At 36.5% G+C, this 26,989-nt stretch overlaps 1 protein-coding gene across 5 annotated transcripts in view; it reads left to right on the forward strand.

The window, feature by feature from the left end:
• The first annotated feature begins 6,162 nt into the window (after window positions 1-6,162).
• The window catches only part of ARHGAP5 (Rho GTPase activating protein 5), a 35,171-nt gene continuing 14,344 nt past the window's right edge, over window positions 6,163-26,989 (forward strand). The window contains exons 1-3 of one of the 5 annotated variants that reach the window (XM_032230568.1): window positions 6,163-6,719; window positions 14,044-14,125; window positions 22,942-26,831. In XM_032230568.1, the coding sequence (XP_032086459.1) occupies window positions 23,112-26,831 (3,720 nt within the window). In that variant the 5' untranslated portion in view covers window positions 6,163-6,719; window positions 14,044-14,125; window positions 22,942-23,111. Of the gene's footprint in view, window positions 6,720-6,816; window positions 6,946-14,043; window positions 14,126-22,941; window positions 26,832-26,989 lie in introns of those variants that run through there. The other 4 variants (XM_032230577.1, XM_032230593.1, XM_032230559.1 and 1 more) reach the window with 4 other exon arrangements.

A 26,989-nucleotide genomic window follows, 5' to 3' on the forward strand; every position in this document is an offset into this window, starting at 1 on the left:
CCCTTGATATACAGTGGGGCAGGTTCCTCTCTGTGCTTCCGGAAACCTAGCACCATCTCCTTTGTCTTACTAGAATTTACATGTAAGTTGTTTCTTGAGCACCATGCAGATACCTTCTGGACTTCTTCCCTGTATGCTGCTTCATCTCCTCCAGTTATGAGACCCAGCACTGTTGTGTTGTCTGCAAACTTTATTATGATGTTGGATGGATCAGAGGATATGCAGTCATATGTATACAGCAAGTACAGGTATGGGCTGAGCACATAGCCCTGAGGGGAGCCTGTGCTGAGCTTCAGTGTGGAAGATGTAAACGACCCAACCCTTACTGTTTGCAGACGATCCGTCAGGAAGTCTTTGATTCATTCACAAGTGAGGGAAGGGAAATTCAGATCAGTCAACTTTCCAATGAGAATTCCTGGTAAGATGGTGTTAAAGGCCAAGCTATAATCTATAAAAAGCATTCTGACATAATTCCCAGATTTCTCAAGGTGGCTCAATGCAATATGTAGAGCAGTGGTGATGGCGTCTCCTGTTGACCTGTTGCTTCTATAAGCAAACTGGTGTTGATCAAAATTTGGTGGAAAACAGGACCTGAGATGTTGTAGGACCAGTCTTTCAAAGCACTTCATCACTATAGACGTCAGTGCAATGGGTCTATAGTCATTCAAGCTTTTTATGGCTGCTTTCTTCGGAACTGGGATAATTGTGGCTGCTTTCAAGCATGATGGGAGTCTAGCCTGTTGCAGGGAGAGGTTAAAAATCCTTGTCAGGACCCCTGTTAATTGGTCATTATATGATCAAAATTTGGGTGCTTGACAACTGGCATGTATTTATGGTGACTGCAACATCCCAGATCATGTCATCCCCATTTGTGACGTTTCCAAAGAACTTCTCACAAAGTCAATTCGTGAAAGTTGGATTTGCTTAATGACTTACTTTTGATTTATTTAAAATTGCAGTGATTTGTTTAACAATAAAAGGTCATAAAATTAGGTGCAATTCACTTAATTACTACTTTGCTTAGCAACGGAATTTCTGATCCCAATTGTAGTCATAATTCAAGAACAATCTGTAATGTGCAAGTTGGGATACCCTTCTCTCAAGTGTGCATTGATTTAACCCTAACCCCTATTGGATGAACTGGATTTGGACTTACAACATGATTTGCTTAATTATCATGGTAGCTCACTTAATGACCATAAAAACAGTCATAAAATCAGGTCCAGTCACATAGTAATTTGATTTAGTACCAAAATTTTGGGCTCAGTTGTAGTCATAAATCAAGGACCCCCTGTATTTTAAGATTCTTTTAAAAGGGAGAACAGCTGCATAATGTAAACTCAAAAATACCCTCAAAATAGCATATTATTTTAGTTGAATTTGAGTCTCCCCCTTACCAAATGCCTCTCTTGCTATTGGAAAGCTATCTATACAGATTATGAAAATGTACTGAATCCTGCCAATGTCATCACGCTGGCAATACAAACAACAGATTGCCTGTTAGGCCCACTTCTTACCTCCATAGTCTAATAGGACTTTTCTGAGTGCTCACATCATTTGAAATAATTACATGACCAGCAAAGAAAATGGTACCCTCATCATGAAATAGGATTCTAGAAGAAAATTACCTGGTATTGTATTTGTGTCTTTAGGGAATCAGGTTATTTTATCAACAAACTGCCTGTCAGACATGTATGTTTTAACTGAATTTTAATTTATAATCATTTTGTCTTCAGTTTTGCTTTATTGACATGCCTAGTTTAGTGGCCATCTGGAGAACTCATTTTTGTTTTCGTTAATTAGATATTTTAGTACTTTCTTATTCAGACTGGGTATTTTTAAAAGAAAAAGGGGAGTCATTTCAACTGATCGCTCCTACCCTGAAGCAGCTCAGAATATTTTTACACACATTTGTTTAACATTTGATGCTAACATTTCATATTTTCCAGTTTCATGCCCAAAGATAAAATATATTCAATGGAAGAGAATATAAGTAGCTCAGGATGGAACTGTGGAAGCCTTGATTCTCCATGAGCTTGATTATTTGCTTGCAAACATTTCATCACCTGACTAGGTAACAACAGACTAAGATTAACAAGAGACAAACTAAACTATGATTAATACAAGGCAATCAAGCAGAAAACAATAACTTTATTAAGGAAATATCAAAGAGAAAACCAACTTCCACCAACACTCAGAGGGCAAGGTACAATATTTAAAATAGGACTTCATACTCAATTGCACTGATATTACCTAGTTGGGTAATATAATATCTCTAAGGACATACAAGCTCAGAAAGCACCAAGGACTCCATAAAATATGTCTAATTTCATATCTGTTACTTTGAACTTTATTACAGTACAGCAAGATCTACATTTTTGAAATTGTAAAAGTAAACTGTCAAAGGCATTCAATACATGTATGTTCATGTATAGAAATTCTATTTCTACACTATATACTATTCTTCCTCCCCAAAAGCCCACAATTGCTAAGTTTTAAAAAAAATCCAATTCAGAAACATGTAATAACATTCCAATTTAATCTCTGCATAATAATACAGCTAATGTTTGGCAATCTATGATAAGGACATTGTTTCTGCCTTGCCAATGTTATACAGCAGTGTTTTTCAACCTTTTTTGTGCAAAGGCACACTTTTTTCATGAAAAAAATCACGAGGCACACCACCATTAGAAAATGTTAAAAAAAATTAACTCTGTGCCTATATTGACGATATATAAAGTGTTTTTCCCACGGCACACCTTACACTATGTCACGGCACACTAGTGTGCCGCGGCACAGTGGTTGAAAAACACTGTTATACAGAGATGATTCTGGAGATGGATGTCCCAAAATGCTTTTTCCAAAAGGCAACTGGACTTTTTGGACTTCCAAGAAAAAACAGTTGGCTTCTGGAAAAAGCACCTTTGGGACAATCATAACCTGGGTGATTGAGAATCTCCACTGACAACTAGATATGGATGCTAAAACCCACTTCTCAGTAGCAAAAAGCTATCATGTATTCCTTCAGCACTTTGGAAACTAAGTATTAATAATACAATTTTTCATTATTTATCATTTTTCCAATTTTCCTATCAAAATTATCTTTCTCAGCCATTAGCCTTACCTACATATATATTGCAATGTGCTTCTACTTCACTGCTAATAAGACTCAACCAGTGAGCATTTCAAATGCATGGATTTATTTTAAAAGATATTCATTCTCCTAAAAAGATTAATGGCAAAGGAAAGAGTGATGACAATTCTGTCATTCACAGCTGCCAAAATCATTTTGAAATAGTATGTTGGAATAGTATTAAAAAAATAAATAATTCAGTTTAAATAATGGCAATAATCTCTTCTTGTAAATCACTGTAAAGGATAGCATGTGTGAAAAAACTGTATTTACATGTTATAAACAATAAGCTGACTTTCCCCAATGAATATTTTATATTTAAGACTATTCTGTTCCTCAATGTTCAGTGTCTTTGTTGGATCAAAGGATCCACTAAGTTACTGCTATTCAATCTTTCTTGGCCTTGTCCAAACAATTTTGTATTCAGTACTCCAAGCTACTTCATTAATATGCTGTCAACCTACTTTATACACACATATCCTACAATGATCCTGTTTGGGTCTCTGTCTCTTCTGCTTTCTCAGTCTATTTAATTCATATTTCATTCATGTCCAGGAACTTTCTCTACTGCTAAACAGAGGAGGGGTTTTTGTTTGTTTTGGTGCCTTCACGACAGTTTTTGACTCCTGGCAACTGTCTGGGCAAATCCCTGCAGTTTTCTTGGCAAGATTTTTCGGAAGTAGTTTGCCATTGCCTTTTTCCTAGGGCCGAGTGAAGGTCATCCGGCTGGCATCAATCCTCAGACAGGACTTAGTCTCCCAGTATAGCCTGGTACCTTAACCACTACACCTAGCTGTCTCTCTCAGAAGAGATTTAGGGAAAGTTATAGTTGAAATTTCATCAACTGTTATTTTCCTATTTCCCAAGTTTCCTTGCCAAAATAATTTTTGTTTTCCTTATTTTTAGAATATTGTAGAATTGCTTTTTGGGTAAGGTGTTCTGTTTGCAATGGAAGCAATTCTCCATCTTTCAATGCATTCTTTCACAGACCAAACAAAAAAGTTAGTAAGTGTAAACAACTTCTACATCAAGTTAAAAAATATATAAATATTCTCAAGGTGCAGCTTGACCCCCAACAGTTCTAATAATATTTTAAAACTTTTTTCAGTAATGCAATCTGTCATATGAGACTCACAGCAAGACTCAGTGTGACCTGCTCCTTTAATCAGTACAGGTTATCTTTCTACTACTAAGTGACCATAACATGTACTTAAGTTTTGTGTTATTTTCCAATACATGCTATCCTGGCAAATTGCCCTAATCAAAAATACATTATTATTTTTTCTAAGCAAATGTTTTATAAATGTTATAGTTTCCTTAAATTCTCAAATTATTAACAGCAAATACCATATGTCTTTTTGTCATTAAATATATCTACTGCAAGAGTAACATCAATGGTGATATTGATGAGAAATAGGTAACTTCAGATATCATGCACTGGAATGTATTTTTGAGTTTAATGGAACATATCTTAACTGCAATTGCATGCCTAGTGGCTAGGTATTCATTACAACCTAATTTTATTAATTTTGTTATAATTGTGAATACAAAAACTTATGCGGTGCATTATTTTGTTTGGTTTGGATGTATTCACACTTCCATTCTCAAAGTAGTCATTTACCCCCAGATATAAAGCATTACTTTTGCTCTAGGAGCAAAAACTCAATTCTGTTGAATTTACAGTGTAGGTCAGTGCCAACACTGCAGAAAGCACTATGTCACACAGTTGCAAATTCTGTGGAACTTCTTAAGCTAAGTGATGCCTCCTCCCCTCCACGGAGGAGCCGAATTTAGGTCCCTTTTCTTCTCCATCCAGTTGCCTTGCCAGGTCGCACCCGAAAATGTTCCTTCAGGGGCTCAGCCCACTTGTGAGGGAAATCCTTCTGGACGGCCATGGATTAAAGAGGGATCCAGGGATCCACTTGAAGGAAACTTATTTCCAGCGCATCAGGGTACTGATGACCACCTTTAAAGCACTCCATGGTAGTGGATCTGAGTACTTGAGAGACCGCCTTCTGCCGATTACTTCCCTAAATCGACCAATTAGATCGCACAGACTGGGCCTCCTCCGAATCCCATCTGCCAGTCAATGCCGACTGGCGACCACACGGAGGAGAGCCTTTTCTGTTGCTGCTCCGACCCTGTGGAACGAGCTCCCCATGGAGATCCGTACCCTCACCACTATCCAGACCTTCCGCGCAGCCCTCAAGATCTGGCTCTCCCAGCAGGCCTGGGGATAGGCTTCCAATTCACCCACCCGAGTGTTTGATTGTTGAATGAAAGTTGTGTTTTACTATTTTTTCTTTGTTCACATATTGTTTTGTTTTTGACCTTGCACCCCCCCCTCCCCCCCCCTGTGGTTGTAAGCCGCCCTGAGTCCCCTCAGGGAAAAGGGCGGCATATAAATCCCAATAAACTACAAACTAAACTACAAACTAAACTACTGCATCTCAAACCATGAACCTGCTGTAGATTCATGAATGCCTCCATTTAGCTATTAAGCTCATGCCATTTGCTTTCCTTCGCCTTCTCCAGAGGGCCGTGGTGAGCTGAGGAGTTAGTTGCTCCGAAGACTTCGAAGGACAGGCAGGTTAAGAAAGTAATGCATAAAGAGAAATCACGCAGACCAGTCGGCGTTGGAAGACGTTTGAAGAAACGCCTCTTCGGATGTAACTCTCGGCGTACTGATATTTCTGTTTTATGTATAATCTTAGTCGCGGAAGATTTTGTAGGCGGGAGAGGTTACTCGTTTTCCTAGAGAGTCACATATATTTCTATCGGTTTTTAAGGACCACAGCTTTTACCAAATGGTCGGATCCAAAGGTTTCGTTATTCCTTCTCTATCAGTTTCAGTCGCAGGGTCCGAAACGAGAACTGTGAGGAGCCTGTCGCCTTTTCTCCCGCCACCCGCCCCTCAAACCCTTTAAACTGGCGCTTTCAGCAAGCTCTGTCTGTGGGTGCGTGTGCGTGTGTGAGAGAGAGAGAAAGAGAGAAAGGGGGGGGAGTGGGAGGAGTGGGAGAGGGAACTAATGTACATAAAACGGGCGAGCTCGCGCCCGAGACGAAGCTTTCTCCCCCTCTCTCTCACGCGCATGTTGCGTAGGCAGGGCTTCGAGGGAACCTCACGACGACGACGACAGAGGCCCAGTAAAACGGAAACGTTTTAGGTAGAAGGTCCTTCCCGCGCACGCGCACCCGGGGTAGGCCTCGGGGGCGCGCGCGCGCAGAGCCGCGGTGGCGGCGGCGGGCGAGAACAGGGAGGGGGGAGGGAAGGCAGGGAAAGCTGCTGAAGGTAAAGTTCGAGGTGGGGGCGGGGAACGGAGAGGGGGGCCGCCGAGTGTCTCTCTGAGAGTGAGAGCGAGAGAAAGAGAGCGAGAGAGAGACGTGGGTCCATCAGCGAAACCAGTGCTGGGGAGACTCTCAGCCGCCGCCATTACGAAGCCGGGAACACCGAGAGAGGAGGGAGGAGATATATGAAGATGGGCCGAGAGTTGTGAAGGGGGGGCTGCGACCTGAAAGGGAACGACGGCCGCTGGCGCGGAGCGAGAGTTCCGGGAATGCTGCTGTGGAAAAGCCGGAGACCGAGGTAAGGAGAAATTAAGCCGCTCCTCCTTGTAAAAGCCCTCCTCCCGATCCACACCGGCCTCCCACCCCCTTCGCTAACTACACCCAAGCCCATAGCTGCAGCGGCGTTGGGGTTTCAGAGCCGGGTGTTGCTACTGCAGAGGTCCGAGCTCTACCGGCTCCTGCCAGTTCCGAGGAAGGCTGAGGCCGTCTTCGGCCGAGACTTCTGAGAGAGAAAGATTGCCTGGGTAGGTCATCAAGAGCTCCGCTTTTTTTCTTTTCTTCCCTCTTCCTTCCTTGTGGGAGTCCTCTCCATACCTATACACCCGGGAAGGAGGAGGAGGGGGAAGGGCTGGAAGCATTGCTTGCTCTGGTCCCAGACAGGTGATGAAGGCCTAAACCCCGCCGGGAGGCTTGGAGCTTATTCTACCAGGCTCTAATAGCGACTGCAACGGCTGCCAGCTGGTCACGGCTCCCCTGGGAGATGGGAGGACGGAAGGAGGCAGGAAGGAGGATAATTCGCCTTTCCTCCTTGGTTCTTTTCTCGAGCTCTCCGCCCTCCCCGTCCCCATTATTTCTGCTTTGCTCTCTCCGGTCTTCCATACTCTTCTCTTTCTCTTCCTCAGTTTCCCTCCTCCTCTCTCCGACCACCTCCCAAAAATCTCGCCATAGCAAACTTTCCTCTTTTAAAGATGTGAGTGGCCTACTTTTTCCTCCTTAAACCCTCCCCCAGCTCCGTAGGGTGGATATAATGTAGTTTGAAACGAGGTTAGGCGGGCTGTGTTGCTTACTACAATCCTTCGTGTTCTTTCTTGTCTCGGTCACCCCTGGATTTCCTCTATCAAGGAAAAGCCTTAGATAGAAGTCTGGAAATGGCAGTTTGACTGAGGAGAGACGTAATTAATTCAGAGTCCGGGTTGCTTGTTGGCTTTTAATCCCCCCCTCCCCAATCAAATACTCTGGTGTTTAAAAAAGGGTGTGGAAACCTTCCCATATGTACTCTTCTACGTGAAACATCCAGCAATTCCAGTGTTAAGGATTTGCTTTAAAAGTAGGAGGAAAATGTTTTACATTTAGGTTAAAATAGGCCAGTGGTGGGTGTACTTAGATTAGGTTTTTGATGATAATTGGTGTGTATTCCCTGTTAGATACCAGCAGTTAGCAGACATTTCTCAAAGTCTGCATTGCATAGTAAAGCAGTTCTTGGATTCAAACAGTTGTAGTTCAATTGTATATTCATTTTACCATATATTTAGATCTTTGTTGACAAGTATTATTCATACATATATACACACATGCATACATATATGACCAAAAGGCTAATTAATATGTGAACAATTCTACTGGTTTTTTGCTTTTAATATTAAATATTTGTTTCATAATAATGACTACAGACTTTGATTTTCTACTTTGTGAAGTTACTAATGAATGTTTTATTTGTAATTAACCAGAACACATTAAATATGTAGCAAATAAATATAGAGATATATTACAAATGAAAATTGTAGCATCATAAAAACTTGGAGTAAGTTTACTGTTATAGAATTAGTATTTGAACTTTTAGCAGATACTTTGTAGTGTACCATTATTACATTAACATAGTATATTTGAACAAACTTTTTATCTATCCTGTTAGTCTTAAACTGAAATCTCACTAACAATTCTTGATCGGAAATAAGAGTACCTAAACTTGCAGTGAAATTCTATGTATACTTCTAAATCCCATTAACTTTGATGGCTATTTTTCTGGAAAAGAATGTACATTTCAGTTGACAACTGTTAAAATGTTTATTTGCCAGTTTTAATAGGACTTTAAAGTTTGGTATGCAAATAAAACTGATAGTTTTGATGAAATTCTTGTAATAAAATATTTTAATAATGTAAAAAATAAACTAAAGCCTAATCCAAATATTTGTTAATGCTTGTGGATTTGCCTTTATTATTTACAACTAATAATGATTTTTTGTTCATATTTTTCCTACTGTTAGTTTTAGAAGATAAATACATAAACCACTGTTCAATTTTTAAATAGATTTAAAAAAACTTTTACATCCCTGAGTTTGGGTTTTTATTCATATGTAATATTTGTTTCACCTGAGTTTTCTATATTTAGTAATAATATACTTTGCACTTTCCAAGCACTTAACTAAAGGCCTAATTGCCTCTAAGCTGTATTAATTGTAGATGAATTCTGATTTGCTAATATTATAGCTGCAAGTATAGGCCAGTTAGTATCTTCCAAAAACAGTTCCCATATCTGGCTACAGTTGTTAGGCCATGAATTCTAAACATCTGGACAGCATCTGCTTGATCGTCTTGGTTTAGAATGACTTTGCAATGCATTCTTTTAAATTATGATCTAATATTTCACTTCATAACTATGTACATCTATCAAAGTGGGCCTAAACATTTATTCTGTCATGTTTGCTAATCTCTTAAGAATTGCTGTGATGCAATTGTGAGGTTTCTGTACTTTATCATACACTGAAATAATTTATTTTGCAGTAAATATTTATTTATAGAGTTACAATAAGCTGGTGAAATAGAATTCACAATATAATCATGATGTTTATATAAGTAAGTTTACAATTGTAAAGTAGTTAGCAGTTATTGGGGAGAATAGCTGTTAAGATGACTTTGTTGCTTCCCAATGTGGAATCCAACTTTTAGAAATAGTAGAAATACTTTATACTTTGTATATTTTTAAAGAAATCAGTTGATACTACAGGGAATTCATGTCTTGTTTGAAAGTTTTTGATATTGAATGAATAAAACAAATGCTAAAAATCTTTAAATGCAATCATAACTTTTTAAAAAAGTTTTCAATCTAGCAAATACCTTTGGGCAGTTTTTGTTGACTATAAACATTTTCCAAAATATAAATAAAATTTTCAGGAAATCAGCTTTACAAATGCTATGAAGTATAGAAATTGATTAATCAAATCTGTAAATTATTAAGCAATAGGTAAATCATACAAGCCTGACAAGTGATGGTATTTGTCACAATGCAAGAGACAGGCATCTGCCTTGCAATGCCCATCTCTAAAACTAAAGCAAGTTCTTCTAGCTGTTTCCAACTTTCTTCAGTGATATTATGTTAAGAAGTGGACATTTGTGTTAACTATGGAGAGATGTTGGAAGCAAGAAGATAAATTCAAGCTTTTGACTTTCCCCAAAATCTGACATTAAATGAAAGACAAAAAAGTAGGGATATTGATTTTCAATCTTTCAGAAATTGAAATAGCAGAAACACAAATATTAGAGAAAAGAAATAGGAACTCTCACTTTATAATAAGTATTTAGGGAAAATATGTCAATGAAGATTCTCAGTAATCCTCGTAGAGTTTATGTGGAAGTTGAGTCATGGCAACTGGACTTTTCTTTTTTGGTTTGAAACGTTTTATGCTTATCAAAGTAGTTTCTTTAGGAAAAGCTAGATAGTTGCCCAACTAGCCAGTGGATGTTAAAATGGTGCTTTGGCAACTGTTAAGATGCTCTAATCTTATTATCAGGAACACCTATTTTGGGTATACAAGTGCTTATGAAATTCAGTAAAGGTTTAACAGATATCTACAGCTGTTGGTAGAATATAAGGCATTAGAATGAATTTCCTCAAATTATTATAACAATGTTTATTCAGAGAACTAGACAGTTTTCTAGCACATATTAATGAGATAAAGTTAAATGCAGTTAAAGACCAGTACTCCCCCAAACAAGCACAATCCAGAGTGCACTGAAGAAGGGAACGAACATTTGCAACCAAATCGCCAAGTTCAGAGCTCAAACCAATAACACAGTTAAATACGGTTTTGTTAAAACAATTTCGGTTTAGATTCATAGATATTATAGTTTACTGTTGAAATCAAAAATAAATCATAATCAGTGATTTAGATTCAGTATGAAGTACCATGCAGTCTATTGAAGTGGGAGAGCATATCCATTATGCTTGAATGTCTGCTAACATGTTTATTTGTTTCATCCAAACTACTTCAGATGCAGTTCCATTTTCTATTATTTCAGGGAAATATCTGGATAGAAATTTGTTGTTTTCATATGGACTACTAAACTGAAATCTCTTAAATCAAGGTTCCTTCTACATGAAATCAGATGAAAGGTCTAAGTATTTCAAATTTCTGTATTTACATAGGTGACAAGTGAAGCTTGCAGACATGATGTGATCCCTTCCCTTCCCACTAGCTAAAAATATTTTGCCTGATATGTAGGAGATAATATATGGCCCTTAAAGATAGCAGGCAGTACACTACCATTATATATGAATTTGTCTATGCCTATTGTCATTATTTGACTATTATATGAAAAAAGGCTTTCTTGTATCGATCCTAGTTTCAATGAATGCCCCAGGTTCTAATATTGGATATAATAAGCATTTAATGATAGATTGACTATATTAGTAATGTGAAGCTTATTTATTTCAGTTATTATTTTGGAATACAAAACTTATCAAAGCACCTTACCTATTAGCTTCTTCAATAGAAGTGCAAAAAATAAGAAATTATAAATATAAAAACAACAATAATTGGGACCTTCTGTCTTCAAGGATCTTTTGACACCATAGATGGTAGAAATGATATTGTGGGGGCCAGGAACAATATAACTGATTATAACATGACTGTAATATACTTGCTTTTATTTTACTTTTCTGGGGATTTCTTTCTGATAAAGAGATTTTGAAAGTTGCTATTTGCTAGATGTATATTCTGTATTTTGTTCAGGAACTCAAAACAAGGTTGTTTCCTCCTATTTTTCTTACTACCAACTGGTGAAGAAGGTCAGGCTGAAAGAGTGACTGGTCCTAAGTTATCCTGTGAGTTACTGTGACTGAGGATAGATTTGAACCAGGGTCTCCACAGTATCCCTCGCAACACTTGAACTACAATATTCTTTTGGATAGCTAGTTTATAATAGATTGTATCTATATCCTTAGTTGTAGAAAGTAGTAGTGTCTACGATAGTGGATAAGGTGCTGGATTAGCAGTAGGGAGATTGTAGAAATTTAGGATTTTTTAAAATCTTTTTCAGAGAAGGCTTGTAATATGCACCACTTTTCAATATAAAAGAAGGAAAGCTACTTATTATTTGAATAATTGCCTCCTATTAATTTTGAGTTAATTTGTTGGTTTTTTTTTGCAGAATATCTCAAAGTGTCTCAGTAATAGGCCATAAGATCTCACTTATGGCCTATTAGAGGGGGGAATCCTCTAACAAAGTACTTACTTTGTGCTGAATGAATTTGGGTGTGTTTGAATATTTATATGTCCAGTGTTTATAATGTAAAATTCATCATTAACAAGTATAAGAAGAAAATGGTAATATAATATTGAAGAATTATATTTCACAGTTTATTTCATGCTCTCTAATTTTAGCATAAAGTCTTTGATTCAAGCACAACTCCTGTTATCTTCACAAAAATATCTATGTAGTTTTCTTACCAAAGTTGGTTTTTCATTGCTTTCTTTGTGGTTTTCAAAAAAAACATAAGTCTAATTTACAAACCTGGTATTTCCTGATGGTCTACCCCCTAGATTCCAATATTAGTTACCCTTTGAGCATATATCTAGCCGAGCATTTTTTCCATCATGCATGCTTAAATGTTAGAGAGTTTAATGCTTCCTAATCCAAGCGATTGATGTTCTGATCTAGCACATTTATAGGATGAAGAGTTTGTGAATTATTTTCCTGTTTTTTTGAAGAGATGACTTTTTCTTTTAAAGGTCAGATTCAGAGTAGGAGGGCAATTTGGGGGGATCTAACTTTACTTTTGGATTTCTAAACTGTATCACAGGATTTTTATTAGGTTTTGTTTGTATGCCTGTTGCACCCTCTTCTGGGCAGTTATGATTTTGTCTCTCCCACTCCTCTCCTATGACTTGGTAATTTTAAGATTAAATATTTTATATATATAAAAATATTTAGAACCACATTTGATCCAAAACAAATTATTGTTAATTGGTATCAACATTAAAACCTCAAACTTCCTCACTAACGACCAATTGAATTTTGCACAGTTCTGTCTAGTCTTGTTCCCACCGTGATTATCCAATGTCACTGTGAAGTTCATAAGTAACAAGGGTAATAGTGTCTTTATATTTCCTAGACAAGAGTAACATGAGAAATAGGTTGCTTGTGTTTATAGAGATACTTGTAACAACTGGTCCTTTTATAAATCACATATTTTTAATCATCCAGTTTATTATGAATTTGGTGAATTCTACAGGCTAACAATTATATTTGTTAAGAACCATTTTATTTAGGGGGGGGGTTCCTTGATATTCCCTGATCTTGACTGCTTTTTTTGCAGACTTCATTTTGCACACTTAATGTTGGTGAGAGTGGTCCAGATGGTTCTTTCGTTGGGCTGCTTACTATTTGCTTGTTTGGCAGTTCCTTGATTAAGTTATTGTGTACTTCTTAGTTGTTGGTGTGATGCTAATCTCTACTCAACTGAGTGCTGAATGCTGGAGAGGATATGTTTTGGAGGTGTGAAACAAGCTTATAGTGAATAGCCCAACCAAAGAACCATCAAGACCACTCCCACCAACGTGGACAGTACAAGCCATTAGAATATAAAATGGGAGCAAACCTTACACTCTATGAGCACACATGATGTTTGGATAATGTCTGCAGGAAAGCAAGCAAGCTCAGAGAGCACTAAGGATCCTTCAAATCAACCCTGACCTACAACTTACAAATATTCTCCTCTATTGACAATTTCTTATCATTTGTGAATCCGGTAATTAAACAATTGATGTTAATTGTTATGGGAAATTAGTCAATTCTGAGTGAAATTCATTGCATTGACATCTAGTAAATTAACATTTCAGTACATGAAGTTTGTGTATTGTTTTACATGAAATAAAAAGTGTGTCAGATGAGTAATATTCATGAATAATGAATAAATTATAATCAGCATGGGCCATAAAAAATACTGTTAGAAAATGTAGCCAACTGAATCTAAAGTCTGGGGGATGAATATCACCTTGAATATTGGAAAATAGTTTGCAATTCTCTTTTTCCAGTACAGATTCATTTAATATCATTATAGAAATAACTAAAACATGATATTATTTTGTTTATTTCTAAAAAGTCTTAATAAAGAATAAAATCTTTTCATAGGTTTTTAAATGTTTTAAAAATAAAATTAAAACTCAACTTATAAATCATATAGATCTATGGTACTAATAGAAGTAGGTAATATGTAGCATATGTAGCATTTTAAAATACTATACAGAATTAAATAAATGTAATTCAAAATTTTAAGAAAATACCTCACTATGTATTATTTTGCCTTTATGCTTTTAAAAATGTCTCATCTCCTTGATTTTTAGATCTTTACATCACTGAAATATGTGACATTGTGATACTTTGCAAGAGCTTGGCAGCAATCTCCTTGCATTTTTTTCTGTAAGGGTAAGCTGAAATTTCTGAATATTTTTGGAGTGGGGAGAGATTATTTTATAAATTTGTAGCTGAGAAGAAACAAGATCATGTTTTTTTAAATGGGCTTCAGTTCCCCAACCTTTGTCGCTTTGCGGACTGGCAGGGTAGGGGAGAGATTTTTCCACATGAGCGATGGGCAAGTGTGCACATGCAGCGCTATTTGCATGAACAGCAGGCACATCCGCCTCTCGCACAAGCTTGCCTGCTGAATGCGACTATAAAATATTCACAACAATAATAGCGGAGAGATTGAAAAAACTATTAAATGGCTGTATACATCCAGACCAAAATGGATTTCTCCCAACAAGACAAATCAGGAATAACACTAAATAATAGCAAATATTTTAGAGTACTATGAGGCGCATCCAGAGAAACAGACTCTTGGTAACTAACTCATGGTGGTTGCAGTGTCCCGGGGTCATGTGACCATGTTTTGCAACCTTCTAATGAGCAAAGTCAATGCAGAAGCTAAATTCACTAATAACAACTGTGTTACTAACTTAACAAATGCAGAGATTCATTTTACAACTGTAGTAAAAAAAGGCCATAAAATTGGGCAAAATTCACTTAACAACTGTCTTAACAGAAGCAACAGAAAATTTGGAATCAATTGGGCTTGTTAGTCAAAGGCTACCTGCATTCTGCGTGATCCTAGATTGCTTAGCAAACTATTTTTTTCTAATAACAAAGCAGGAATCTACTAAAAGAGGTGAGAGAAAACAAGAAAGAGGCATGTTTCAGATTTTGTCTGAGCCATTTTTGCCTGTGCATATAACGTTAAATGATCCACGTTGGGTGAAAGACATGTTGGAAGTCTTTGATAAAATCACAAAGGGAAAAATGCTTAGAAAAACTTTGATCTAATTTGACTAAGTGTCTAAAACCTAGATTAAATTATTGTAAATGAACCAAAGGAAATTGAGATTCATGTATTTCTTCTCTCCTACAATCAGCAAAACTGCTGTAACTATAGTTTCCTGTTTTATGTGGACTTGAAGAACTGGTAATTCTGTTTTGAGTTAATTATAATAAAACAGGATATGCTGTGCTTTATCATGATATTTTTTATATCTAGACTAGGCCTTCTTTTGCTTTCTTAAGATAGAATTGTATTTAGTTGGCTACATTTTGAAATAAATTTAAAACTAGGGTTGAGTAGCTACTAATTATGGTTTTAGAGAATCAATAAAAAAAGAAGTACGGCGATGGGGATAGAAACTGATAACTGGAGAAGAAGCATAAAAGTAAAAAATGCATGTTTTTCTTTAGTTACCAAATTGCTCCTTTAAAACATACTTTTTGAAAGGAACAAAAAGTACAACCTTTAGAAAGAGTGTGTATTGTTGCAGAAAAGGCTCTCCTTGGTTCTTTCAGATGTTCCTTACTGTTTGGGACCCACAATATGTCCTTTCTGCCAGATTTTATGGGATGGGTAGATGTGATTGGGAGAGAAGTGGTCACTCAAATATTTTAGTTCTGATATAATTTTATTTGTCTTAGTTGGCTTTTAATGACGTTTGCCATTATCTTTTACATTTGTTTTTTGATAATTTTCACATGCTGTCCAGAGTCAAACTATCTGAATTGGGCGGTCATATACATGCTCCCAGTAAATAAACTTTGAGTTTATTTATTACACTAAGGTATAATGTGTTTGATTTGAATGTGTTTAGCATGTTGCACCACATAGTTGTGGCTTATTCAATAAATCATGGCTAAATAAACAATAAATACAATTGGATACAATAGAATACAATAGCAGAGTTGGAAGGGACCTTGGAGGTCTTCTAGTCCAACCCTCTGCCTAGGCAGGAAACCTATACTGCTTCAGACAAATGGCTATCCAACATCTTCTTAAAGACTTCCAGTGTTGGGGCATTCACAACTTCTGGAGGCAAGCTGTTCCACTGATTAATTGTTCTGACTGTCAGGAAATTTTTCCTCAGTTCTAAGTTGCTTCTCTCCTTGATTAGTTTCCACCCATTGCTTCTTGTCCTACCCCCAGGTGCCTTGGAGAAAGTTTGACTCCCTCTTCTTTGTGGCAACCCCTGAGATATTGGAACACTGCTATCATGTCTCCCCTAGTCCTTCTTTTCATTAAACTAGACACCCAGTTCCTGCAACCGTTCTTCATATGTTTTAGTCTCCAGTCGCCTAATAGTTAAAGATACTTGGCTAGAAACTAGGATATTGTGTGAATTCTAATGCAGTGTTAGACCCAAAGCCATCTGGATGATTACATAGGTCTGCGACTAAAAGCTGTTTGATTATTTTCATCTAGTTTCCATGTATTTTGGTGTGCTGAAAACAAATAAAATATTGAAAAAACTCCTAGACGTCATGATTTGCCACAACATGCAGAATTATCTTCAAATTTATTAATTTTTTTATTTTTGGTATTTTTTTATATTATGGGGTTTTAACCAAATTTAAAGTCCAAATTATTATTAATTAATTCACATAAGTGCATTTAATATATAAAATGCAAAAAAAAAACCTTAAAGAGTTTTACATAACTCTTAAAGATATGTAAAAAAAAATATAGCACTGTAAATCTGATGGTCAGTAATATATACATAAGCTAAGCAAGTTTTAAGTCTGTGTTTCTAATGGTAGAAGGGGTTAATCTTTAGAATTCAGTGGGAGGGAGACACAGGGCAGATAGCAGCATCTCCAGTCGGTGCAGGGGGCGTGGCCAGCACTGTGGCGTCTTGTGTAAAGACACAGAGCTGCTCTCTCCTGCATGCCACACTTGTGCATGAATCATCAGGTTCTTGGTTCTAGGCTGTTCACACTTTTTCATTGCAATTCATGTTAGCTCGTCATTCTTCAACCGTTATGTTATGGCTCCGCAAAAGTGTATTAATTCGCCAGACAGTTTCTGTTTCATCTGTGATGAATATACAGTGTTGAAGCAACAGCAGAATATTACTGACTTTGTGAAAAAAGTGTAATTTGCATACTTTGGACTAAAAATTGGGGATCAAGATAAAGTTTGGCCGCCTCATAAAGTGTGCAAACGGTGTGTTGAGGACCTCCGAAACTGGTTCAAGGGTAAGAAAAAAATCTTTCCGTTATGGGATTCCTATGGTATGGCAAGAGTAAAAGAACCATAGTGATGACTGTTACTTTTGTTCATGCAATGTGATAGGATTTAATTCCAAATGGAAGCATTCCATTTAATATCCCAATCTTCACTCAGCAATTCGTCCCATCCCCCATGGCACAGATATACCAGTACCCAAGCCCCCTGCTACCTTGGAAGAGATACCTAGCTCCGATGAAGGTGAAGTCATACCTGAACCAGATGACGAATCAAGTTATGACTTTGAAGATGATACAAGACCAAAATTGTTTTCTCAGGAGGAGATGAATGATTTGGTAAGAGACTTGAATTTTCCCAAAGATGCGGCTGAAGTTACTCGGATCAAGGCTGAAAAGCAGGAATTTATTGTTGTCAGGAGTGTCATCTTCATGGTTCAGACATCGTGAAAAGGAGTTCGTTCCTTACTTTGCCCAGGAAGACAAGTTGGTTTATTGCATCGATGTTGAAGGTCTGATGGGTCAATTTAAAATCCAATATGATTCAGAGCAATGGCAACTTTTTATAGCAGAGCCAAGGTGGCGCAGTGGTTAAATGCAGCACTGCAGGCTACTGCTAGATCAGCAGGTCAGCGGTTCAAATCTCACCGGCTCAGGGTTGACTCAGCCTTCCATCCTTCCGAGGTGGGTAAAATGAGGACCCAGATTGTTGGGGGCAATATGCTGACTCTCTGTAAACCGCTTAGAGAGGCCTGATAGGCCTATGAAGCGGTATATAAGTCTACTGCTATTATAGATTCTTCAAGAAGAAGTCTCAAAGCAGTTTTACTCCACAACGGTTTTTACTCTTCCATACCTGTAGGTCAGTGGTTCCCAAACTTGGCAACTTTAAGACTTGTGGACTTCAACTCCCAGAATTCTCCAGCTAGCTCTTCTGGCTGGAGAACTTTGGAAGTTGAAGTCCACACGTCTTAAAGTTGCCAAGTTTGGGAATCACTGCTGTAGGTCATTCCTTGAAGGAAACCTACGAGAATTTGGAATTGGTTTTTCGTAAACTTAAATATGAAGACCATGGTTGGCAAGTGTGTGGGGACTTGAAGGTCTTGTGCATGCTGCTCGGGTAACAAGCTGGGTATACCAAATACCCTTGTTTTCTGTGTCTATGGGACATTTGAGACCGACAAAATATTTGACCAAGAAAAGTTGGCAGCCGAGGGTGCTAACAGTCGGGGGGGAAAATGTCCTTTGAGAAACTTTGGTATCTTCCCATAAAGTTCTTCCACTACCTCTCCACATAAAATTTGGACTGATGAAGCAATTCGTAAAATCACTTCCAAGAGATGGAGAATGCTCCGAATACTTGGTCACAAGTTTCCATGCCTGTTGGAGGCAAAATTGAAGGAAGGTGTGTTCATCGGACCAGACATTAGAAGGCTTATAGTTCATCAAGAGTTTGTCAATACCATGACGGATCCTCAAAAAGAAGGGTGGATTGCATTTAAAGAAGTCGTACAGAAATTTTTAGGCAATAACAAAGATCCTCACTACAAAAAGATTGTCGGAAGAATGCTGAAAGCATTTCAAGCTTTAGGTTGCCTGATGAGTTTGAAAGTGCATTTCCTCCAGTCCCACCTTGACTACTTTGCTGAAAGGTGAGGAACAAGGTGAATGATTCCACCAAGACATTAAAGAGATGGAAAGGAGATACCAGGGAAAATGGAGCATTACAATGATGGCAGACTACTGTTGGATGCTTCAGGGAGACATTCCAGATGCTACTCATAAGCGTAAATGCACCAAGAGGAGCCTCATAAGGAAGAAGAATCGAGTTTAGTGTGTGTAGGTGAGCTCATTTCAGTTCAAAAAAGGATTTTCATGAAAATATTGTAATAAAACTTTAATTTTATAAGTATTTCTATTTATTTTGAGGTATTGCCTTATTTAACATAGTTACCTAAATTTTCAGGAAACATGATGTCCTATGACAAAATGGAGGTCATTTTTGAATTCAGCGCACCAAAAATCATAAAGATTACATGGAATAACCAAAACAGCTGTCGAAAATTTTTTTTTTGCAGACCTGTGATTGATATGTCACATTCTTAGTCCAAGGAAGAAAGCAGTGGCCAATCACTTCTGAAAAATATTGCCAAGAACACGACATGGATTTAACTCTACTTGTTGCAGGCCAGTTGTGAAATACACAAATGGTGATCATGTATTTGGAACATAGCAACAGAAATAAATGTGAAAATTGATTGCAAAGCTGTTTTTAACACTGTTGTAACTTTGAACAGTTATTAAATGAGGCAGTCAGTAAGTATGTATTATCTGTAGTTTGAGATTTAAAAAGTACCAGGAGATAGCATCACATATGCAAACTAGATGCCCGATTAGTATTTTTTTTAAAACTTAAAAAATACCATGTTTCCCTAAAAATAAGACCCTCTCTTATATTTTTTTGCCACCAAAAAAAGTACCAGGTCTTATTTGGGGGATGGGGGTGTCATCCACTGACTCACCTCACTTGCATGCATTGTCCCCAGTCTTTTTTCTTTCAAAAGCCTTCAGGAACTTCTTCATCCAGCAAGGCCAACAAGGCTTTCCTGAAGACCTTTGTAGTTGATAACAGTGCTCTGGGTCGATCTGGAACTCTGTTATTGGCTACAGAAGCCTTCAGGAAAGGCCTTTAGGAAAGGCCTCTTTAGCCACTAACAGGGCTCCAGATCGATCTGGAGCTGTTATCGGCTACAGAAGCTCTAGGAAAGCCTTGCTGGCTGCAGCAAAAGAAATGGGCTGAGATGTGCGAGGCCTGGCTGCAACTACTCTAAGGTAAGTAGTATGGCCCCGATCCCCACCCTAGCTTAATTTTTACCTGTGCACCCTGAAGTGCATGGAGCCTTAATTAGGACTTATTTTGGGAATAGGGCTAATATTAGGCATATGTATAAAAATCAAGCTAGGACTTATTTTCGGGAAAACGTTACTAACAGAAAATATTGCTAGATTTACTAGAGCTTCTGCTCTTAAACGATTTAGGACTTTTAGAAAGCAGCTTCTGATACAATATTTATGGGGAAATAACATAGATTTCTGAACAATGACTTTTTGAGTTATCGCAGTGCTGAATGGGTGGTGAAGACTCTGAAAATTGACTTATCAAGTAATCAATAATGAAGTTGACACCCCATTGTTATTTTTTAAAATATAAGCAATGAAAGTTTTTTATTTGAAATCGTATGCAGATCAATAGAAATAAAATACTCAATGGATTTACCTGATGGAGATTAGAAACAGGCTGTAAACATTCATTGTTTTACTTTGCAGCAGTATAAGAATCTCTGAACGAGAAGAGGGTCTTAGTTATTTGACAGCATTCCCAATGACTAAGAAAGGTTTTGCTTTTAATTTTTGAGATTATCACAAAATATGGATGTTAAACATTTTGAAATAAAAAATGCAAGGAAAATAGAATATAAAGTTATTACAATAAAATCTACATTAAGACTACATTAAGAACAATAAGATTCTACATTAAGGCTTTATTTTTTCCTTTAAAGTTAGCCTCAAATTTAAGATCACCACTTCTAAAAGAGAATACTATGCAGAAAAAATGCTAACTTCCTCTATTATTGTCAGATAATATACCAACTAAATATTAATTTAAGAAAATTAAAAATTCATATTTCACTCCAGCTTAAAATAACAGTTTATAAAATAATGCTTGCAACATACTATTTTGACATTTTTCTCTGTTTTTAAAATGTTCTTGAACAAGCTTTCCCCTTATAATCTGATTTAGTCATGTAAAAACTTAGCAAGAAAGGAGATTATGTATGATCATCTTAAGGAGTGCTTGCTTGTACTTTATAGATATTCATTATAAATGTTAAAATTCCTGTTTTAAAAATTCACATTGAAAAGTTTTGCTAATATCTAATTTATTTTAGTTTTATTCAGTTTATTACAGTTTCAAATAACAGTTTGGGAAAATGTGGTTCAGTATGATACACAGACTTCCAGTTGTCTGCCAACTTTATTTCACATAATGCCTCAAGAAAACATTCTTGAAAAGTAAAATGACATGATAAGCAATTGAAAACCAATTTTTGTATTTGTGGTTGCCATCACATTCCCCTGCCCCAATTCAAAAGGAAGGAAGAAATAGCCCTTTGTTACCATGGATGGCTTGGCATGACCCCCATTGCTAAGAGTGATAAATAAAGGAGAAGAAAGTAAAAAGACTGGCAGAATGATATAATTTGAAGCAGTCAGAACGAGAAAGAAAATGTGTGTATATATGTTTTTAAATGTATACATGTATAGATGTGGTATTAGAATTGGAATGAGATTAGACTTTTTTTTTTCTGAAAGAGAAACTGCTGACTTGAATGGATTTTGTACACTATGAATGTGGGTCTATAGATTCTGGGATGTAGGAGGTACAGGTCAATCATATTACTACTGTATATCAGAATTGTGAGTTTAGAGAAGAACTTTGTGTTTGACAGTTGAGATCTTTGACTTTGATCCGAATAATTGAATAAGTGACTTCCCCTTAATCTTTATTAGTTTGCCTTTCTGTTGTATGAATGTATATCCAAATAACTGTTATTTTGAGATGATAAGTATGACATATATTCACAATTCTAAATATGTCACAAATATTGAAAGTTCCTGAAGCTAAATTCCTATTGCAATTGTTCCAAAACAAGATTGTCACCAAACATTCTGAATTATAATGACTAATCTTCTCATAGTCTAATTGTGCCACAGTCTGCAAGGAAATGGGCAAGCTGTACCTTGCTAAAGACTAAGGAATGTATTTTAATAAAAACTCTCCATGTTGGTTACACTTCTCCATAGTCACAAAGCCATCTGTCATGCAGGAAACATTTTTCTTTTTTTACTTCAAAGAAGGCAATTCAGCTCTGATTTATGAACACAACTCAACATATTTCCTATATTTGAAACTGAAACTGAATGATAACTGCTCTCCGGTAATTCATTTAAAAATTAATAAAACTTTATATACCAACACATGCCAATATATTATTTAGTAATTATTATTTGTGCAACATTTTTAAGAACATAGACATCTTCATGTTTAAAATTGAAAATGTAAAAATTCAACATGATAAAAATATAGTTACAAAACCAGTAAGATAACAATATATGAAGTTACCATAACATCAGGGTGGATAAAAAAATAGATTGGATTTCTTTCATTTAAATTGGATATTTTTTTATTTTTATCAAATTTATTTTAATAAAGTGCTTTTGGAGTAAAAATCTATTTAAATATAGTTTTCTATTTAAGATACATTAATAATTTAGTTTATTCAGCATGAAATGGAGCTTAGTTTTTAGCATGAGGCTGTATATTCTGCAATATTGGGACTGTTGGTTAGTCAACAGCAGGTCAGAGGAGGAGCTACTGCGAGACAGAGATAGCAGTTGCTGTTTAAAAATTATGATTTAAATCAAATCCATCCTATTAAATATTATTTTCATTCTAAGTATTAAAACCAAAGAGTACTTTGTTTGCTTAAAGAGCTATACAAACCTTACTGTTCAATCACTGAATACAAGATTATCTGTGTGAATTCTGAGAGAAATTTTGAGAAATAATTAAAATACTGTTTATTGTTTTAAAGTATTCTGTTTGTCAGAATTCCTTTCAATATTTAAAATTAAACTTTGAGTAACTGTAATTGATACACTGCCTTTCCTTTTTCTTTCAGAATCATGGAGCAATTGATCTGGAGCACCCACATTTATTGCAATCATGAGGATTTAAGAACTGAAAATAATTTTGAACTTTGGAGATAAAATTTTAGTATGTGGCATCATTTTTAAGAATGAGCATTGCACCCAGTTGTGTTGGTGAATACAGAAGGATGAGAAGAACACTATGATGGCAAAGAACAAAGAGCCTCGTCCCCCAGCCTATGCTGTTAGTGTGGTTGGACTTTCTGGGACTGAAAAAGACAAAGGAAACTGTGGAGTTGGAAAATCATGTTTGTGCAATAGATTTGTGCGGTCAAAAGCAGATGAATATTACCCTGAACATACCTCTGTGCTTAGCACAATTGACTTTGGTGGTCGTGTTGTTAATAATGATCACTTTTTATATTGGGGTGATGTAATACAGTGTGGAGAGGATGGAGTAGATTGCAAAATTCATGTTATTGAACAAACTGAGTTCATTGATGATCAGACATTTCTGCCTCATCGTAGTACAAACTTACAACCTTATATAAAGCGTGCAGCTGCAACCAAATTGCAGTCAGCAGAAAAACTTATGTATATTTGCACAGATCAGCTTGGATTGGAACAAGATTTTGAGCAAAAGCAAATGCCTGAAGGAAAGCTAAGTATTGATGGATTTTTATTATGTATTGATGTAAGCCAAGGATGTAATAGGAAGTTTGATGACCAACTTAAATTTGTAAATAATCTCTATATTCAACTTTCAAAATCTAAAAAACCTATAATTATAGCAGCAACTAAATGTGATGAATGTGTGGACCATTATTTACGAGAAGTTCAGGCTTTTGCTTCAAATAAGAAGAACCTTCTTGTAGTAGAAACATCTGCAAGATTCAATGTCAATGTGGAGACGTGTTTCACTGCACTGATACAAATGATGGATAAAACTCGTGGCAAACCTAAAATAATACCTTATTTAGATGCCTATAAAACACAAAGACAAGTTGTTGTGACATCAACAGATAAGTTTGAGAAACTTGTGCAGACTGTGAGAGACTATCATGCCACATGGAAGACTGTTAGTAACAAACTGAAAAATCATCCTGATTATGAGGATTACATTAATTTAGAGGGAACAAACAAAGCCCAAAATACATTTTCAAAACATATTGAGCAACTTAAGCAAGAGCATATAAGAAAAAGAAGAGATGAATATATTAATACATTACCAAGAGCTTTCAATACACTTCTGTCAAACCTTGAAGAGATTGAACATTTGAGTTGGCCTGAAGCTTTGAAATTAATGGAAAAAAAACAAGATTTCCATTTGTTTTTTGTGGTGCTGGAAAAAACGCCCTGGTATGAAACTGACCATATAGATAAAGTAAATGACAGGAGAATTCCATTTGACCTTTTGAGCATGCTTGAAGCTGAAAAGGTATATCAAAATCATGTGCAACATTTAATATCAGAAAAAAGGAGAGTTGAAATGAAGGAAAAGTTCAAAAAAACACTTGAAAAAATTCAGTTCATTTCTCCTGGGCAACCCTGGGAGGAAGTTATGTGTTTTGTAATGGAAGATGAAGCTTTTAAATATATTACAGAAGCTGACAGTAAAGAAGTATATAGTAGGCATCAACGGGAAATAGTCGAAAAAGCCAAAGAGGAATTTCAGGAAATGCTTTTTGAACATTCAGAACTCTTTTATGACCTGGATTTGAATGCAACACCCAGTTCTGACAAAATGAGTGAAATTCATGCAGTTCTTAGTGAAGAGCCTAGATACAAAGCTTTACAGAAACTTGCACCTGATAGAGAGTCACTTCTGCTTAAACATATAGGTTTTGTATATCATCCCACTAAAGAAACATGTCTCAGTGGCCAAAGCTGTATGGACATTAAAGTGGAACACTTACTTGCTAGAAGCCTCCTACAACTGGACCATGGTCGTTTAAATTTTTATCATGATAGTGCCAACATCGATAAAGTTAATGTTTTCATTTTGGGTAAAGATGGTCTTGCACAAGAATTGGCAAATGAGATTCGGACACAGTCTACTGATGATGAATATGCCTTAGATGGAAAAATATATGAACTTGACCTCAGACCAGTTGATGCTAAGTCACCTTACCTTCTAAGCCAATTATGGACTTCAGCCTTCAAACCTCATGGATATTTCTGCGTGTTTAATTCAATTGAATCACTTAATTTTATTGGTGAATCCATTGGAAAAATCAGGACTGAAGCTTCTCAGATAAGAAGAGATAAGTATATGGCCAACCTTCCATTTACTCTAATATTGGCCAATCAAAGAGAGAGTGTTAGCAAAAATTTACCTATTCTGAGACATCAGGGGCAGCAGTTAGCAAACAAGTTGCAGTGTCCTTTTATTGATGTGCCTGCTGGTACTTATCCACGTAAATTTAATGAAGCTCAGATAAAGCAAGCATTGAGGAGTGTTTTGGATGCAGTTAAACACAATTTTGATGTCGTAAGTCCTATTCCTACAATTAAAGATCTTTCAGAAGCTGACTTAAGAATTGTTATGTGTGCTATGTGTGGAGATCCATTCAGTGTAGATCTTATTCTTTCTCCATTCCTTGATTCTCATTCTTGTAGTGCTGCTCAGGCTGGTCAGAATAATTCCCTAATGCTAGATAAAATTATACGTGAAAAACGGAGGCGAATACAGATTACAATATTATCATATCATTCTTCAATTGGTATAAGAAAAGATGAACTTGTTCATGGCTATATATTAGTTTATTCTGCTAAACGGAAAGCATCTATGGGAATGCTTCGAGCATTTCTTTCAGAAGTGCAAGATACTATTCCTGTACAATTAGTAGCTGTTACTGACAGTCAGGCAGACTTCTTTGAGAATGAGGCTATCAAAGAATTGATGACTGAAGGTGAACATATAGCAACTGAGATTACTGCTAAATTTACAGCTCTCTATTCATTATCTCAATATCACCGTCAGACTGAGGTTTTCACCTTGTTCTTTAGTGAAGTCTTGGAGAAGAAAAACATGATTGAAAATTCTTATATCTCTGATACTACACGAGAGACAACACACACAAATGAAGATGTTTTCTTGCATTCTCCTAGAGCAAGTTCTCTTGCTTACAACTGTTACCCAGATTCAGAAGATGATACTGAAGCCCCGCCTCCTTATAGTCCAATTGGAGATGAGGTACAGTTGCTCCCAACACCTGATCGCTCAAAATACCGTTTGGATGTAGAAGGTAATGAATATCCCATTCACAGTACACCTAACTGTCATGATCATGAACGCAACCACAAAGTGCCTCCTCCCATAAAGCCGAAACCAATTGTAACCAAGACAAATGTGAAAAAACTGGATCCAAATCTATTAAAAACCATTGAGGCAGGTATTGGTAAACAATACCCCAGAAAAACAAGAATGATTTTGGCACCATGTGATGATCTTGAACAATCTGATAACTATGCTGAACCTATTGACACTATTTTTAAGCACAGAGGTGTTGCTGATGATACCTACATAACTCCAGATGATAGTCAGAATCGTATGATTAAATTTCGAAATTCCTCTCATATAAATAATGCCCAAGGAGAGGAAGAAAATGGATTTCCTGACAGAATTTCAAAGACCCATGGAGAAAGACGCCCCTCAAAATATAAATATAAATCTAAAACATTGTTCATCAAAGCCAAATCTTATTATAGAAGAGCACATTCAGATGCAAGTGATGATGAAGCTTTTACAATGTCTAAAACAAAAAGAAAAGGAAGACATCGTGGCAGTGAAGAAGATCCACTTTTATCCCCTGTGGAAACATGGAAAGGTGGCATTGATAACCCTGCAATTACATCTGATCAAGAGCTAGATGATAAAAAGATGAAGAAGAAAACACAGAAAGTGAAAGAAGACAAAAAGGTATGTTTTAAAAGTGTTTTAAATGCAGTCAAAATATTGCTTTTTTGAAAATTTGAAATGTCAATGAAAATCTTAGCAAAAGTTGTTAGCACGATATATAAACTGTATGGTATAAATGGGTCCGTTTCTGTTCCTTGCAACTGCAGCAGTAACTAATT

Source organism: Thamnophis elegans, chromosome 1 (genome assembly GCF_009769535.1).
Source record: "Thamnophis elegans isolate rThaEle1 chromosome 1, rThaEle1.pri, whole genome shotgun sequence".
Taxonomy (NCBI): domain Eukaryota; kingdom Metazoa; phylum Chordata; class Lepidosauria; order Squamata; family Colubridae; genus Thamnophis; species Thamnophis elegans.